Consider the following 19,599-nt stretch of genomic DNA (forward strand, 5'->3'; position numbering starts at 1 on the left):
CACATATTATGAAAACTATGCAGCTTAATACATACAGTTATGAAGGTTACATTTGGGTACCAAAAAGAAAAATTACAGTTAGTCCAAGGGAAGCAGGATCAATGGAAATGTGAACATGTTTTTGAGTAAAAGATCAGACATGGTGATGAAAGCATGTTTCATGACGTCACCAGGTTAAATACAATCCGATTATTTTCTCCTACTAAAAATTCACGCGGATCCCTGGGCTGAGATCTCCAAGCCTGCTCGGATTGGGGCCAGGCATCCTCCACCCAGATTCTTCAAATTTCAGTAGGCGGGGATAACACCCACCAACTGGTCCCCTGGCGCTGTGTAATCCCATCAACGGTCAAGACTCAGAGACTATAAAACCCAGCTCCTGGAAGCGCGCGGCTGCATTCCCAGCTGCGCAACATCTTATCATCTCTTTCCTACTTTGGACAAACTGGCAGGCTACCGAATGTAACCTGCCCACACGGCAGAGTCTTGCAAACTCCCCGTGGTGTACCCAATATGCCAAATACCAGTAATAATGAAGGGTCTCACTCTCCTAATTCTGAAAGAGCCTTGAATATGGCACTTTTTAAAAAAATCTCAGGGCTAGGACGAAGGAGACGTTACTGGGGCCTGCTCGATGCAATCGATGAATAACAGGATGACTGTGATTGTGATTGTGACTAAAAATTATTTATAGTTAAAGCTGATGTGAAAATTACAAGAATTATATTGTGTAAAAGAATTATCAAAGGGGATAGAAAGAAAGACATTTTTTTCTTACTTAGAATAGAACTAAGAAAACGATACCCAAAGGAAGTCCTAGAAGGATTTTGAACTTGTGTGTCTTTGAGCTAAGTGGCAGATTTTGACTGATAAAAGGAAAAATGTATTGTTACAAGCTAAGTGATAGTTCATTGAACAAAACAGCAATGATTATTTATATATGGGTGTTAGCAGTTAGATTAATTTAGTTATTTCTTGGCAGTCATGAAGAAACGAAAGTAGGAAACAGGATTGAAAAAGGTATTTGATACTTAATAGCAGAAGGTCATGAATGCCACTCTGAAATTTTGAATTTCTCTGTAGGTGAATATTTATGCTTTAGACTTGACAAAATATGGGTACTTTAACAGGTAAATCTAGTAGGAATGTGAGGAAGTCATGTGGTAAAGCTATGTGATAACAATGGAGTAAAGAATGATAATATTTTAAGAAATATAAGTGCTATTGGTTCATGTTAGATGTCAACTATATTCTTAGAAAATACAGTCTTGATAGAATTTCGAGACAGCAAGGAATCTGCATATTAAACAGAAATTTATAAGGCCGTTTTGTAAAAGTTATTGTAAAAGCAGTTTTCATGAATCATTGTGTGTGGAAAATGTCTATAAGATCCCAAAGAAAGGATGGAAGTGATAGTACAGGATATGAATATATGAAAAATAAATTACGAAGGGCCATGGTGGTTCTCTCTCTCATCACCTGCGTTCAGTGATCTCCGCAACTTCCCCTACCCTGAGGAGGCTGATGGCAATACGCAGATAAAGGAGGGAATAAGGGCCAGGTTAGGATGGTGTCAATTGCAGTTTATTCCAATCTTATCTCCGTTCTCATCTGATTTTCCCTCTGCTTCTCTCTCTCCTGATCCCCTTCATCCTCTTCTTGGGTTCTGCTTCTTCATATTTCTCCTTCCTGCTTCTGCCTCTCCATGGATCCTTCTTCTCTCTCTCCCAGCCCACTCTTACAACCTGAGTTAAATTGCAAAGCATGAGGGGTTGGGGCTTATGCATAGGTGTGGTCATACAATCAACAGAGGTAAGGTCCTTCCCTCAGGGGAAGTTGCTTCTAAGACAGATTCTCATTCAACAGGATGACCCACACAAGAGCAGAATCCCATGAGTGTGTTTCTCCTCTCCTTGTCGAACAAACATATAAACATTCATGATATTAATCATTTTGTATGGGCACAGTAAGAGATACATTAAGCTTATAGGATTGATCTCCTGGGGCCATCTCACTATAAATCAGACAACAGTGCTCAGGCCATATTAGTCCTTCCTAACCCTAGCAGGGTCCTAATCTCGTCATTACTTTTTAGATCATGATAGAATTTGTCCATGACCATGCTCTTAACTTATAGTTAAGTATTGTCGCGTTTTGGCCTGGCCCATTTCAATGCCAGGGTAGCTTACAGCTTGTCCTGGCTCCATTTAGTCCCTTGTCAGGACCCTGCTTTGGAGGTGCTAGGAACTAAGGACAACTGAGACCTACTTCAAGTAAGCAGATGCCCTGGAGTGAACATTATTCGGAGTCAATTAACTCCCAAGTTACAAAAGCATAATATTAACTGTCTTCCTGTGTCTATACAAAAAGGACATTGCTTTTAAGTTAACTATGCAAAAGACATAAGGAGAGGATAAAAGCAATATTTCACTAATGAATACAAGTCAAGTATCCTTAGAAGGATCTGACATTACAAGTTAACAGAGTCTGATTAGGGGGTAAAGTTCATAGGTTGGGGAAGAGAGCACAGAGAAGATAAACACAGAGAAATGGGAGATACGGGAGCACTGTGATGGGTGTAACGTGATAAACCTAAGCTCCCTCTGGCAAGGGAGAAAGGACAAACCAATGTTAACCCTAAAATGTTTAGAGCTCTATTCCAACAACAGTGTAGAGCTTGCCTTGTATCCAGTCAACCCAGGTTTAATTCCTATCAACCCCATATGACCCCCTGAACCTGCAAAGAGCTAAAAGTAAAGCTTGAGCACATCAATACTCTCCCCACTCTACACACACAGACATGCACACATGCACACACACATACACACACACCAGCAGTAAAACAAAGAATAAATTTCATTCATTTAATGAATAGCACAGCGGGTAAGGGCATTCGCCTTAGAAGCGGCCAACATGGCCGACCCGAGTTCGATTCCTCTGCCCCTCTCGGAGAGCCCGGCAAGCTACCGAGAGTATTCGATATGCCAGACACAGTAACAACAAAGTCTCCAATGGAGACGTTACTGGGCCCGCTCGAGCAAATCGACGATCAACGGGAGGGCCTTTACCTTTACCTTTACCTAATGAAATGCCCATAATCCCTGCACACTTGACATTCAAAAACCCATAGAAAGAAGAGTCAGAGCTCAAACAAACCTCTGATGATGCTGACATTCAGAAAAGAGATGGAATTATACTTTATCATCATCACGGTATTGTCTCGTACGGTCCCATTATTTCACTTTGTTTTTTACTTCTTTGAAAAACAGAATAACAGACTTGTAACAATAGGCTGTTTGTTAGTAAATGGATATACATTTTCTCCTCTAGTTCTATTTGTGCCTGATCTTGGATCCATCTCTTATCCTATGGAACTATTATAAAAGATGAAAATGGATTCTTGAAATAATTTGTGATACCAATTTACAGTAGAGTCTTGATTATCCAAGAGACTTGTCTTAAATTCCTCTTTAATGTTTCCAGTATTGTTGCATTGAGAAGCAATTATGACTCATTTGGAAGTCAAGCTTTAAGTCCCCTAAGACTCTTAAGAATTTTAGGGTTGCTGCTGTCAGGATAATGGTCAGTCCTATCTTGAGTAACATTTTCTTCAGAACTGCTTTCTTTGGTCTATTTTCCACCATTTAAAATTGAACTTTGACATACAGGTAGTACTAGAGTGAAATCAAACTGTGCAGATCCAAATGATAGCACATTGTTTCTTCTTGACCTTGGTAGGTACGACTAATACTAGTCTTGTTAAATTATGTGGGGGTAAATACTAAGGCCCCAAAGCTTGCTTTATTTTCTATGTATCAGGATGGTGCTAATTATTTGTAATGAAAATATTAAAACTGCTTGAAATGTTCTTGTTCTTGTGTTTTGGATCCTTGGATCACACCATTGGTGGCTCAATGAATAGCAATGCCAGGTAACACGGGGTCATGATGTAAGTCTTTCTTGTACTATTGTTCATGTGTGCTTCTTTGAAGGACATGTGTGTGCCTCAGTATCTTTAGACTTTCTCTTGATCTCTTTATATCTACTGCCTCTTCACCCAGATGGATACCACACAGTTTTGGAAGGAAGTGGTAGAGCTAAAATTGTTCTGGCAAGTGATTGGTAAACATCACTCTGACTTTAGTGACCTCTTCTCCTTAAGTCCTTACTCAAGCCAGTTCTATAATATTGCCGAGAATTTAAGGAGAAAGATGTGTGTTATTATTTTTTAAATATAGAGATTACTGTGGCATTCTAAATGCCATTTAGCATATTTATGAATCATAATTTTTTGTTCTGCTTTTCTACATTTGCACTCCAGCCTGAGTTATCTAAGCTTTGGGATATCTCCGTATGGATTGCATACTTGAAATTCAACACTTCATACTTCCCCTAAAATATCTTTTTATATTTCACTTTCAAGTACAATCAGTGGTTTATGGAATAAAATTAAAATATAGCAATATACTATCAATAGTCTCTCACATGCCTCTCTACATTTAGTTACTTGACAAATTCTGTAAGCTTTCATATTTCTGACATGTATGCTATTGCCCCTTTATGATTATCCTCTTTATGTGACTCATATCCAACCTTTGATTACCTGTATAAAGCATTAATTAATAGCTTTGACCTTGTATAATCATCCACTTACTTCATATTTGAAATAAAGTACAGTAGGACATTTTTCAAATATTCATTAGACAAATTAGATATGTCTAAACATAACCTCTATATTTTATTTCCATGAATGGCACAACTTGGTTAAAACTCTCATGTTATGCTGGTGACTTAGTAGCATCAACTCTAACTGTGAAGAGGAATGTCTGGCTCATAAGTAAAGAGTAAAATGTAAAAGAGTTAAAGTAGACTGTTATATAAAAATACTCCTTGAAAGAGTTCTACTTAGCTAAACATACCCTTTGAAGTAAAACTAACATAGCATATATCATATAATGAAATAATTTGTAACATATATCAGGACGGGAAAGATCTATTTTACTAAGGAAGAATAAGTGTGATATTCTCTCCAGTTACATTTTGGTAAAAAATTGAAACAAAACAGGCACGGAGGCTTGATAATTACCAAGGTTTATTTAGGTAGTCACTGCTGATGTGTGTCTTACACACTGTTGGGGGTAGGATAGCCTGGAGAACATGACACAAAACCACTTTAAAAGCTCTTCATAATCTTTAATATACCAACTGCAGTCAAGTCCCATAGCAGGACAAACCAAAGGAAGGAAAAAACTACCACATTATAAAAATGCAATATGCTCCCGATGTTATATGCTTTTAAATCCGGCTCCTTTGTTAAAACTGAATTCACAGCAAAGGTAACAAAGAGTTATTCCATTTCTAATAAAAATTAAATAGGTGTAATTTTCTATAGCCTATATCTTTTTTTTGAATTTATTTTTTATTAGTGAAACACCATGAGGTACAGTTGTAGATTTACAAATTTTTGTGCTTGGATTTCGGTCATACCATGATCAAATACCCATCCCTCCACCAGTGCCCATTTTCCACCACCAAGGATAATATCCCTCCCCCCCCATTCCCCCCATCCCCCCCTGCCACTGTGGCAGGGCATTAGCCTATATCTTGAAGCTTGTAGCTCCAATCTCCATGCCAACTGCAGCAGCACGACCTCACCAGAACCTGGCCACTGTAGCAATAAAGGATCAGGTTTCCTACGTGACTTTTACATCACTCTAGTAACATGTAGTCACAAGTGCTGCAATTCTCATATTCAAAATCACCAAAATTAAGCAGCATAACTTCAGATAGAGAAATTGAGACAAACAAATTATAAAAAGAATTATGCAGAAATTATTAAGTTGATATTTCAGGGCACTTCTAACACATCAAAGTGTGAAATCAGATAAAATTATTTTTCAAATTTTTTTATACAGATACTGTGACTTATTTGCCTTGTACATAGTCAAACCCATTTAAATTTCTGAAACTTTATATGGTCTCCCAAGCATAGCCAGGAGTGTTTCCTGAGTAGAGAGCCAGGAGTAAGCCCTAAGTACAGCCGACCAAGCCCCCTTCAAAAAAATTAATAAAAAAATTTCAGTGTAAACACAATATGAAATTATCTATATGATAATAAATTTGTATAATGAAATAATATAATATGTATAATATACAATAGCATTGTGTAATATATAGTTATATTAATTAGTTACAAAATTTAAAAAATTGTTTTGAAAGAAAAATAAAAGAAATAGAAAAATGCATTAGTAGACATACCTGGTTAATTACATGTAAGAAAATAACATATACCTTCCAATTTATCTTTGGACATAGTTTTCAAATGTTCTAAAATGATCAAATACAACCACACACATGCGGGTTTGCAAGACCATACGTATATACCTAAGAGTATGCAGAATAGCAAAAACATAATTTAAAATTTAAAAAGTTCAAAGAGAATAATGCAGTTCCCTAATTTCCCTAAGTACTGCATTATTTTACTATGTTTTACTAATATTTTACTCATATTCAATTTTATTAATATTTCTTGAAAGTTGCTCAAGCTAATATAAAGAAAATGATACCAAATCTTACCCTGAAGAAGTTTATATTCTGATAAAGAGAAGAAGTAACTAAGTCAAGGACATCAATGAGAATCAAGTAACTTTTGGCTAAGGCAATGACATTGGGAGAAGAGAGTGGCCCAGGAAGTCAGAATCAAAGATGGGAGGAAGGGGCCACCTTGAGTATATATATACTTGACCTTATTGCTTGTTTGCCTGCCTTGCAGGTATGAAGCTGTGATTTCAATCCTTATTACCAGCAGCATGCCACGTTCAGTGTTGGCACTGGCATTGCAGTTTGGGTTCCTGGTACTGCAACCAGTATGTGATTTCTGGTGTATCTGAACCAAGAGGGTATGAACACCACAACTAAGTATACAAGCACTAAAACCAAGTTCACTGACTGTGTCACCACAGAGGCAGCAATAGCAACAATAACACATGAGGGAAAGGGGTGAGGGGCTGGTGAGTGTGCAGAAGTCTTGGCAGTGGTTCAAAGTGGTGGGTTTCAGGACCACCCACTATAGGACAAACAGGACTGTCTGAGATATTAATCTGTACTAGCTTTTAGACCAGAAATTTCAGAGGTAGTTATAGTATAGGTTGTGTAGTTATAGTATAATTTAGTAGATGTTCTCTGCATGGTAATCCTGCTGATCTATCAGGTAATTCTGGTATTTTGACTGGGATAGAAGCACAGTAATAACTTTTGTTGACAGAAGCACATTTTGTTTATCACTGAAATCTAGAAGTTAAGTATAATGTGTTCCTTCAGTGCATGTGTCCAAAACAGCAGGAAACAAAATAGAAAAAGGTGGAATGAAATATGTTTTTGTTTTCTATGGAATCAGCACATTGTCGTCTTCAAGTGATAAGTAGTCAAAGAGAAATGAAGTTGTATCTTTTAGATTCAAATACTTCTAAAACAAAATTTAAAATGTGGAAATGACAGTCTATATTAAGATTTTAACCATGATAAGATCACCAAAAACCCACTTTAATGAGAACAGATAATCATGCCATTTGCATGGAAAAGAATAGCATTGCCTATTTTTCTGAGTCTGGGAATTTAGTAACTGGGGGTAGCCACCCTAACTGCTGATGTGGTCTGAAAAGGTTCCAGGCTCTATTTGTCCAAATAATAAATGCTAATTATAGAACCACTATAGCAATGCAATCCTAATCACACTGCCTTCAAAACTATTAGTGTGGTTATTTGCTTTCTTAACAGCATTTTCCTAAGTATAAATGAAGCTTATATTCTTTAACACATTAGAAATAATTTTAACCTCTAGGCTTCTTGCTCCTCATTAACATAGTAAAATTCACATCCCGGGTGACATTTTTCTGCCATTCTCTGTATGTGTGATGTATGATCTTCATTTATTCCTCAGTTGTGCATGTCCATCATTTTCAACTCCTCATGAATTTGTATGAGTTTCCTGAAAATCTAGTTCAGACAGTGTAGGTGTTCCCTAGGATACATTACAGTCCTAATCCAGTGAAAACACCGGGTATTTTCCAGGAGAGGTGAAAGCACTTCTTTCTCAGAAGCTGCTTTTCTTGCTCTCCACTTTACCCAGCTACTAGCAAAGGTTCTTTAAGTAGCATAAATATGGTTTAATTAAATTTAATTAAATATACTAATTAAATTTAATTTAATTAAATATGGTTTAAATAAATATGGTTTGAATTCATACTAACTTCATTCAATTGTGAACGACACCATATTTTCCTAAATGTCTTTTGGGATATTCTTTCTAGAAAGCATAATATATCTTTTGTTTGCTTTTCTTTTATTTATCTTTTAAGCATGCTGAATTCGTTATTTGTTTACAGTCCCTACCCGTGGATTTGTATATACTCCCTATCCATCTCCAGAAGGTTAAGATTTCTGCAGGAAGTTGTGTTTGTCCTGGTTCCAAGTCCTGCTCCCCTTTCTTACCACTATTATCCTGTGCAGCGACTGGAACTGAAAAGAACAGACCTATAGTTGTGAGCCCTGTGTATTTAGCATCATCTGTAGTAGAGAGACAGTAGTACATAGTCAATTACTTTCACAGGAGAAACAGAGCATTTTTACCAAAACATTCTAACTGCTTATCTTCTGCCAAATTAAGAGACAGCCAGGAAACTATTTAATTACTAGCTATTTGGAAAGTTTTTTTTTTTTCTGTGCTTGTATCATGGTAATGAGCCACATGTAAATGAATGCAAATAGATTGAAAACAAAGGATCTTGACCCTTGTAAAGAGACAGGAGTTTAAACTGGTATTGCACAGAAGCAAAAGGTTGCACTTCTTTCTTTTAAAGGGTGTTGTGAAGACCCTCCCAGGGTGGGAGAGATATGCTAAAAGTAGTCTATAGACCAAACATGATTGCCACTCAATGCCTCTCTGGCAAAACACAGTACCCAAAAGAAGAGAGAGAGAACAAGGGGGAATGCCCTGCCACAGCAGCAGGGTGGGGGTGGGGGGTGGGAGGGATGCTAGGACCCGTGGTGGGGGAGGATGGGCACTGGTGGAGGGATGGGTACTTGATCATTGTATAACTGAAACCCAAGCACAAAAATTTATAAGTCTATAAATGTACTTCATGGTGTTTCACTAATAAAAAACAATGATAAAAAAAAATTTAAAAAAAATAAAGTCTAAAGGCCCATTTAAAATTCAACTTATTTTGGTAGGCAGACATTTATGACAACAGCAAAAAATTGTTTGGATACAAATAACTATGTAAAATCAAAATTTTATCCGGACATATTGGTATTGAGAGAAATAAAAATAATAAATATTTTCTACAACATTTTTATCACTTGTCAGAAAACAAGGGAGAAAAATCAAAGTTTTTTTTTTTAATTGGGTTACAGGAAACAAGCTGCATAGATGCATCACACTTGCTTTCAAATTAAACACTTAATTTGTTGAGCACTCTTGGAACCAAATAATCTAATTTAATGTTTTAAAGTTTCATGATTCCTTCAAAATAAATGTCTTAATTTTTATAAGTGTTTTAAGAAACATGGTTTCACTGTGATTGCTTTAAGATGGATGGAGACTAGGGAGGCAAGGGGCCAGATAATTTAGTTAATTTAATTGGTTATTTTAAATTTTATCAGTATTTAAAGATAACCAATCAGACAATAGAAGTAGCAAAGCGATGGGGATGACAAAAATAAAAAAGGGGTTGCAGGAGAAGGAACTTTCTCTCGGGACCATGTCATCTGTCCGGATGTAAGTAGCAGGAAGACAGCAGTTCCCACCCCTTGGAACAAAGGGAAGTTGAAGAGACAAATTGCAGTAGGGGCTCAGGATTTGAGAGGCAGTCCCTTAGCCCAGTGACAGTCTACAGAGCTGCAGACCTCACCAGGAGGGCAGTGAAGGACTCAAGGCATCTCATAACACTGCTGGAAACTGTAACCTGGGAAGGTCAGATTGGGGACAGAATGAATGAGGTCATGCAAAGTCATACGAAGAGTAAAGGGGCATGGACTGGAGGAGGGACTTAGAATTGCCTACTTAAAATGTACAATAGAGAAACTTCAATATTATAAGCATTGGCAGTTTTGTATGGGAATAAGAAGATGATGTTAATGCATAGTTGAAGGAAAAGTGAATTCAATACAAGAGGTCAATATTAGGAACTCATTGGAAGAACTGAAGTGAAGAGAGTTTGGGAAGACTACCTATTCTCTTGGTTTTGAGATCACAGTTTTGTGGATGTATTCCAAAGGTCAAGAAACTATGTCCAGCCATTTGCTGATGTTTTCTGATCAACTTCTCACCCAGCAAGAAATATATAGAAAAAATAGAGGATGACATCCAGCCTCAGAAAAACTGCCAAAAAATGTGTGTATGTAAGTCCCAAAGCAGAATTAGATACATATTTACTCAATTAAAAATTCTTATATATTCTGTTTAAGTAAGCTCTCTTTACTGAGCCACAATTTCCTCATAAGCAAAATGGAACACTTGTAAGGACTGTTTTGGGTTAGCAGATCTTTTACATGCTGGATTGCTGATTCAGGTGAAAGCAGAAGTAGCAGTGGGTCTCTATTTTCATTCATGATTCACAGGTAATAAAGATGCTCAGACTCAGAGTTGGAAAGTAGAATAATATTTGAAATAATTACTTGCAAAGTAAGAAGAAAAAAGGAACGGAGTTCCCCAAGTGGAGAGGAACTTAATATATGACTAATTTAACTGTGGCTCTTTTTGTGAGATTTTTATAGAAAAAGTGCATCTTTGTGTGACAGAGAATTCAGGGAATCTATGGTGGTCGGGCTGGTTTGAGTCTGTCTGATGATCTGCTTCAGGTATTGTCCGTTATCTTAGTCTTCCTGAGAGCCTAAGTTCTGGGGCAGAATTTTATGATGGACAATTGTTAACTCCTATTTATTAGAAAAAGTCTAATGAATTTACAAGGAGTAAAAAATATAGAATGGGCCAGTCAAAAGTTGACTGCTCACAGCTGCTGGCATGGGTAAACCGAGTCCTCCTCTTTCACTACTGTAGAGAACAATTTCTGTAGAATTGACTTAGCTCTGGTCACTGCAAAAGTACAGTGACTTCTGCTTCATTTTTGTCTTTTAATTTTTTCTCAAGTGTGCTTCAGCAGCAGAATCCCATTCAGAACCACGTCTGTGAAATTCATGCTTCAGTTTCCCTCAAGTGAGAAGATATGGATGTGGGGACCTAGCACTAATAGACTACATAGAAGATAGTCTCTATATTCAAACAGCTCACAGTTGAGTAGTGGTGGAGGCAGATAAAATTATTTTTTTCTTTACTAAATGTTAAAAATCATGCAGAAAAAAATCACAAGACCGTATGGCAATTACAGTGATAAAATTAGGCACTATTGTGGCAATAGTAGAGAATGGACATTTGTGAGAGAATAGTGAGGTGAGAAGAGAAGAGACCAATGTGAGAATTAATGTTGTAGGAAAAACTGGTCTACAACTAAAAAATTGTTGGAGTCTCATTGCAGATAAAAATGATCATGAAAATATCCAGAGGAGGGGCAATCTTTATAGCGCCATCTAGACAAATTGTAGTCTTCTATACAACGGTAAACAATTCAAAAGTGATAGTACTTACTGATGGGTAACAGCATATAACATGTGTATCCATAAAGTGACAAAAAATTTACAAAATACAAAAATTAGTAAATACATAATGATTTTATAAAATAAAGTACAACTACAGATAAAGATATTATGATATAAAATTTTTAATGGAGGATGGGTAAGGGAAATTGAATGTAGTGAACTTCAGGAGTATATTTTTATTTCTTAAGCTGAGCGCAGGCATCTGGTGTTTATAACATGTCATAGCTTAAACATGTTTATGCTAATTCTGATGACATTTTTAGGACCTCTTGATTAATGAAAACCACATATTTATAAAGAAGGCACTGATATATAAAACATATCGTATGTTTAATCTAAGTTGTAATTTTTCCTAGTTTGTTATTTTCAGAGAATCTCTTAAAATATGCTAATCATCTCTGAAAATTAATCTACAAAACTCACATTAATTACTGATATTTATGTCACCCCAAGTCCAAAATATTTAACAAGTTTATTCCATTAATATTTTTGCTAGGAATCTTATTAGAGAGAAAACTTAAATTAAAAAATAAAGCCACATGTACACTAGATTTTAATTTTCTTATTTTCCTTTGTGTGTCAGTTCATGTACTTAGTAGAATCAAGAATTCTGACTATTATAATGTCACTTGAGAGATAGACATTTTTAGTAGTTTAGTATTTTAGTATTTTAGTATTTTAGTCTCACAATGGACTGGTAAAGGATTTTAGTATTTTAGTCTCACAATGAACATGTTACTGGTGCCCACTCGAGCAAATCAATGAACAATGGGAGGACAGTGCTACAGTGCTACAATATTTTAAGGAAGATTTTTGTAGTCAGTCTATTGTGAAATTTTGAACTAGTACCAAGAACCAAATTAATTTATGTGGTATTTATAGAATACTCTACTATATACTCAAATATAATAGTTCATTTAGCTAATGATTCACTTTGTTAAGGTTTCCCTTCGTATTATGGTAGTGAATTAGAATGCCCTTAATGAGCTGGAGAAAAGTGAGAAAGCCCCTCTCTAGATTCCTTTAGATTCATTCAAACCTTCTATGAGGTAAAAAGAGGAGACTGGATTTATAAGTAGCCTCATTTTTTGTCCTGTTGGATATGCTTAGAGGGTTTTTACTTACATTTAACCTTACAAAATACATCCAAAGTTTTTATGTGACAATTGATATTTAGTTTGTTTCAACATGTTTCCTTTTCTTAAGTAGCAGTAATGCATGTAATATAATTGATATGATACAAAGAATGGAGTAAAGTTTTATATGAGTATCAATGTCATGGGCTAGAGCAATAGCACAGTGGCAGGGCATTTGCCTTGCACGTGGCCGACCTGGTCGGCCCAGGTTCGATTCCTCCGCCCCTCTCCGAGAGCCTGGCAAGCTACTGAGAGTATCTCGCCTGCATGGCAAAGCCTGGCAAACTCCCCGAGACATATTCGATATGCCAAATACAGTAACAAAAAGTCTCAGGATGGAGACATTATTGGGCCCACTTAAGCAACTCAATGAACAACAGGAGGACAGTGCTACAGTGCTATTAATGTTGTAAGTTACTACAAGGAAATTTAATGAAACATTTCAATTTCAATACTCTTGATATAAATACGGATATTTTCCCCCCACTTCATTTAAACACAGAGTTGTCCATGATGACTTGTTAGAAGCATTTAATATTCCATCACCCATCTCACCACCCCTGTCACCTTTCCTACTCTCATTTCCCCAAACATCCCTCAAGCCTGTCCCCCATAGCAAGCTGACAATAATTTATTTTATAAATATAATAATTTTAATGGAACAATCTAACACTTACATAACACAGATTCATTATTTGACAGATTTCTATTGCCTTTTATGTTTCTTAACCTGTAAGGACTGTGAGTGATTTGAAGTCCGAAAATGCAAGTCTTAAAAATATTGAAATTGTTATTGACAACCGGTTTTTAACAAGGATTTGCTTTATTACATATTTCTTTACTTTCTTATGAAAGTTTCAATATTCTTCTTTTTGGTTCTTGAGCCACACCTGGCAGTGCTCAGGGACCACTCCTAGCAGAGCTCAGGAGACCAAATCGGGAGCCAGGAACAAGCAGGGCAAATGCCCTACTGGCTGTACTATCACTCCTGCCACTCTTTCTTCTTAACTACCTAGACTCATTTGCGTGTGTGGAATAATAAATCTGTGTAATATAAACTAACCTAAACCTTTTGCATATATCAAAGTATATTTTGATTGCTTTTTCTCTTTCTTATTGTAGGATAGTTTCCCAGCACGATTTGGAGGAATTCATTTTGTTAACCAGCCCTGGTATATCCATGCACTATATACTGTGATCCGGCCTTTCCTAAAGGAGAAGACTCGGAAAAGGGTATTTATTCTTTCCTTTTACAAGCTTTATTCTCCTATATTTATTGATCTGTCATGTATAATGTGAGTATAATATTGGCTTTGGCTAACTGTGCTTCTACATTGTATATATTCAACTTTAAAAATTTTTATAATTTTAAATGACTTGATTAATTTTGAACAATATATCTGAATTATTTTATTAGCACTTCTGCTTGATCACAAATAGGGAAAGCATTTTAGTACATTCACAACACACTAGTGCCTGCATAAAACTATAAAAATAACTATGCCTTCTCACTATAACACATTTGTTTTTGAATATTGTGAATTAGATAGAGTTCATTCAGTTGTATATTGATTGCTATGATACATTTTAGAAGAAATACTTTGTGGAAATTTTACTATTTATTTCAATTAAAAGATTTTTTGTATTCTAAAATTCAATTTTGTGTAAAAATGAGAATATTCGAAGTATATTTAATTATTGATATGGGAATTTAGTACAGTGAATGGCATATGATAAATACTGAACACATTTATTACTTATTACTAAACCCTAAATTAAAATGCATTCTAATATATAAATCTGAAGAAAAAGAAAGCAATAACTTTTCTATTTTAAAAGGCGGAGAAAAGTTTTAAATCCTAAGGTTGAAGTTATTTGCTTACTCATTATACAGCTATAAAATTTTAGATCTTATATATGAATCCAAATATACCAGCTCCACATTTAGAGTTATATTTACTATACTAGACCAATTTTTAAGGTATTACTTTAATAGTAAAAATATGCTTCTAAATTTATATGGAAGATTATTTTCTGTGTTTTTCAGTGAGTGCACAGGCATTTCAGGTATTTTAGTGGCATAAGTGTCAAATGAAGTAATTGCTAAATGTGTTTACATCAAACATCTGTGAAGAGAGGGTTTTCTATATATAAATTTGTTAGAAGTGTTTAAATAAATGAAAAAGAATTCTGTAAGGTACTAAATCTGCATTTTAGGAAATATTTCTGCTATTTCATCAGAAATAAAGTTAATTTCTAATTTATAATTCAGGAAGTGTGTGTGTGTGTGTGTGTGTGTGTGTGTGTGTATACTTGAGTTTTGTCCCTTTGTAAATAACAGAAACTCTATATTCCTTGGAATTTCCTAAATGTCAATAGAATTAAAGGTGTCTTGTTAAGTTAGTGTAGTGACCTTTGGATTCACCTAAGAGACAGATGAAAAACAAAGGAGGGCAGCGGTTAAGAGGATTCAGGTGCATCAGTGTTTTTAAGAAATGATAGAGCAAAATACCTTCACTTCAGAGTCAACAACACTGAAATTATGAGATCCAAACTTTAACAACTCAACTTCAAAATATGCCTGTCAAGAGGGCAGGATGGGAGTGGGTTTGTATGGAAAGGAACCTGGGAACAATAGTGGAGAGATGCTGACACTGGTGGTATTAGAACGTTGTATGTCTAAAACTCAACAATGAATAACTTTGTGAATCATGGCATTTTAATAAAATTAAAGAAAAAGAATTGGGCCATGTTAACAGTGGAGCCAACATTGTGGTTAGAGGGTTGAAACCTTAGACTTCAGAGAAGAGAAAATCTCAGGAGATCGGGTTTAATTTCTAAATGTAATTTAATCCTCTTGGCTATGTAAGGAATCCTCCATAAGAACCCAAAAGGAAACGGTTAAGAAAATGCTAGAGATTAGGAGGACAAACGTGCACCTGGAGAGAGCAGGAAAGCTACATGGCCCATATACCTTGCACTGTGCATGTATTTCATCTAGTTCTTCTAAGTTAACATCATTATTATAAGCCAGGAGTTCAATAAATAAAGTTTTCAGGGTTTTGTGAAATGCCTAGTAAATAAATGTAACCCAAGTGTAGGATTCTGAAACTGGTTTACATAACTACTCTTTCAGAAGAATGGGTAGTCCTGAAATTGCAACTGGTGTCTGAAGTTATCTGTATATGTATATACATATTGAACTCCTGGCTTATTCATTTTCTTAATTAAATTTCAGAGTCTCTAATAGACTGGACTGATGGGGGTGTCAACATTAGGTGTTAGTGGGGACCTTTATTTTCACTGTCTTATCAGCACATGCAGTCTTTCATGCATAAACAAACTTTTTTTTCTTTTAATTCATGGCATCTTGAGCATCCTCAGCATTCAGGAGAGTTTTAGTTCTTTGAGTTAAAACCTTTCTCTCTGCACGTAAGTTGTGAAACAAATAAAACAGCCGTGCTAAGGTTAGAATCTAATGATTATTTTTTACGTTTTAGCCTAGTCAGACTTCAGTTATCCTGTGATGGCTTCTTATCATGCATGGTTGTTCCTATCTAAAAAGAGAAAAGAGGTTTTCCTACTAGTTGATACAAAATTCTACTTTTCTCAGTACAGTTGACTTCCTTTTCTATTCATTGCCGTTTTTCAAAAGTATTCAACTCTCTTCCTTTTCGATGCAAGAGACTTAAAATTGCATAATTTAGTAAAATAAAATAGAAATGGATGCATTATTCAAACAAATTCATAGAACTGTAAGGTATTCTGAATCAAGTGAGCGCATGAAAATCAGATTTATTGTATTAAAAAGAAGAAAGGTAAAGGTAAGGTAAAGGCCCTCCCGTTGTTCGTCGATTTGCTCGAGTGGGCCCAGTAACGTCTCCATTGGAGACTTTGTTGTTACTGTGTTTGGCATATCGAATACGTCACGGGGAGGTTGCCAGGCTCTGCTGGAGCGATAGCACAGCGGTAGGGCGTTTGCCTTGCATGCAGCCAACATGGCTGACCCAAGTTCGATTCCTCTGCCCCTCTCAGAGAGCCCGGCAAGCTACTGAGAGTATCTCGCCCACATGGCAGAGCCTGGCAAGCCACCCGTGATATATTCGACATGCCAAACACAGTAACAACAAAATCTACAATGGAGATGTTACTGGGCCCGCTCGAGCAAAAAGAAGAAAAAATATTTAAAAAGAACAATATAGTAAATTAATTAAATTTGCTGAGACCAGGACTAGCTAAAAAATAAAAGTAAATATTTAATAAAAAATGATTTCCTCGAGCGATAGCACAGCGGTAGGGCGTTCGCCTTACAAGCGGCCAACATGGCCGACCCAAATTCGATTCCTCCGCCCCTCTTGGAGAGCCTGGCAAGCTCCCAAGAGTATTCGATATGCCAAACACAGTAACAACAAAGTCTCCAATGGAGACATTACTGGGCCCGCTCGAGCAAATCGACGATCAACGGGAGGGCTTTTACCTTTTAATAAAAAATAGAACAGTGGTAGGGCGTTTGCCTTGCACGCAGCCAACATGGCCGACCCGAGTTCAATTCCTCCGCCCCTCTCGGAGAGCCCGGCAAGTTACCGAGAGTATTCGATATGCCAGACACAGTAACAACAAAGTCTCCAATGGAGACGTTACTGGGCCCGCTCGAGCAAATCGATGATCAACGGGAGGGCCTTTACTTTACTTTACTTACTTATTTGTGTGTGTTGGGTCAAATCCACCTCCAGGCTTACTTCTGGCTTTTGTTTAGGGATTTCTCTGGCAGTTCTCAGGGTGCCAGGGATTGAGTCTGAGTCTGCTGCATGCAAATCAAGTGCTTTATCTCTGTAGTATTTCTATATTCCAAGTGATGCCTCATTATTGTCCAGTTTAGAAACAAAGTCAAATTTATGAACTTAAAATTATTTATATAATATTTATTTTTCATCAAATCATAGATTTCAAGAAACAATATTATCATTTTATTATTCAATATTATCATTACCAAAGTATTACATTGTATAATAATTGCATTAAATAATACATTAAAAGATCAGAGATGCTGTAAGAAACATTAGGTGGGAAATGGAGAGAGTTTTCTATGTTGTGCAAGGTTGCAATATTTAAAATTTCACCAGGGAATATATTCCCCAAAGAGCATTTTCAGCAAAGACTTCCAGGATGTGAAAGAGGGAACTTTGATAGTACCTGAAAACATAAGAAATAGTTATTTGCAAGTACCCTGGGATTAACACATTCATAACATGTTTCAATAGGAATCCAGTAGAGGAAGCTTTATTTAGAGAACAGTCTTAGAATTTACTCTAAGAAAAGCAGGAAGTCAATGGGGAGCTCTGAGCAGAATAGCAGTATCTGGGTGATCTTTTGATGTGGTTAATCTGGTATTTGTTTGAGAATAGAAGTAGAGAATTAGGGTAAAAACATGAAAGTAGAGAGAGCAGTTAGACTGGTATAGCATGTCATAATATTGTTGGAAGAATTATGATAGCTTGAGTTCAACTGTAGTTGCAGAGTTTATCAGATACTTGAATTCAGGTTACAGTTTTAAGTTATAAATAAAAAGTTTTATTGTCAATTTAGATTATGGGATAAATGAAAGACAAGTCAAGGGATTAGCTTTGAGAATCTAGAAGAATAGTTGATTCCTAACCAATTTTGAAAATAGCTGGGTGCTTACTTGAAGGAGAACATCATCAGAGCAATTTTCAACATGTGGAATTTGAGGTGCCAATTGACTTTTTAAAGGTAGAGATGTGAAGTATAGAGTGAAAATACCAGTATGGAGTTCAAAAGAAAAGTCTGGATTCAAGACATAAATTTCCATTGTAAGGATAATATTTGAAATCATTAAACTGAAAAGAATTACTAGGAAGTAAGAATAGAGAAAAGAATAAATTCAAGATCCAAAACCTGGAGATCTCTGATATTGACATATTGGGGAAATGAGGAGTAATCATCAGTAGAGACTGACAAAGGAACATCTTTCAAAGTAAGAGAGAAGAGAAAGAGATACTGGGAGAAAATGTTTCAGTGAGGAAAATCATCCACTATAGCTATAGTTACTAAGTACCCCTAAAAATATTGGACTTGAATTCAAAACGATATTATTTAGGACTGTATTTATGCTTTGGTAGAAGAAAAAATTCTATATGGACTGGAATCTGGAGGTATAAGGTGAGAATATTTGGTTTAAAAATGTAAGTCATTTCTTTGATGAGTTCCTCAGTAAAAGGAAGGGGAAAATAAGATATTAACTGTGGTGGAAGTAGCTCCAAGAGAGATTTTGTATATCAGTATATAGAAGCAGGGTGTGGAGTAGTTTGACAAATTTGTTCTCTGACTGGAAAAATTCAGTGGGAGAGATAATAAAATTGCTTTAGAAACATAACTGACTGGGAGATAGAGAATGAGTTCTAGCGCACAAATGGAGAGGTTGCGGGTGTAAGAGTTTATCCTTCCACTGTACTAGGAGCAAAGGCACACATATTGACACAGATGCTGGTGGGTGGGTCTCATCTGGTGGACCTATTTTTTTTTTTTCAGTGAAAGAGGAGAGAGATGTTGAGGGAGGAAGTAACAGAGTGCTAGCAAAAAGAAAGAGAGGAAGTAGTTTGCTAGGATTACATTTTCTCCTCTAATGATTTATTGTAGTAAGTTTTCATGATTTAAAAGTGTTTTCTTTGTGAAAGAAACACATCTCAAAGGAAAGATTATGTTTTGGACTACGAGAGGAAAGGACAGAGAGATTAAAAAAAATAAGAGAGATATTTCCTGGACTGTTACTCTGCGAACAGAAGTGTAC

General features: G+C 36.1%; 1 protein-coding gene across 1 annotated transcript in view; it reads left to right on the forward strand.

Moving 5' to 3' along the window:
• Positions 1–19,599, forward strand: part of CLVS2 (clavesin 2) — a 57,486-nt gene that overhangs the window by 29,066 nt on the left and 8,821 nt on the right. The window contains exon 3 of the mRNA XM_056125066.1: positions 13,914–14,024. Within this exon, the coding sequence (XP_055981041.1) occupies positions 13,914–14,024 (111 nt within the window). The remainder of the gene's footprint in view (positions 1–13,913; positions 14,025–19,599) is intronic.

Source organism: Sorex fumeus, unplaced genomic scaffold, assembly GCF_029834395.1.
Source record: "Sorex fumeus unplaced genomic scaffold, SorFum_2.1 ptg000054l, whole genome shotgun sequence".
In the NCBI taxonomy this organism is placed as follows: domain Eukaryota; kingdom Metazoa; phylum Chordata; class Mammalia; order Eulipotyphla; family Soricidae; genus Sorex; species Sorex fumeus.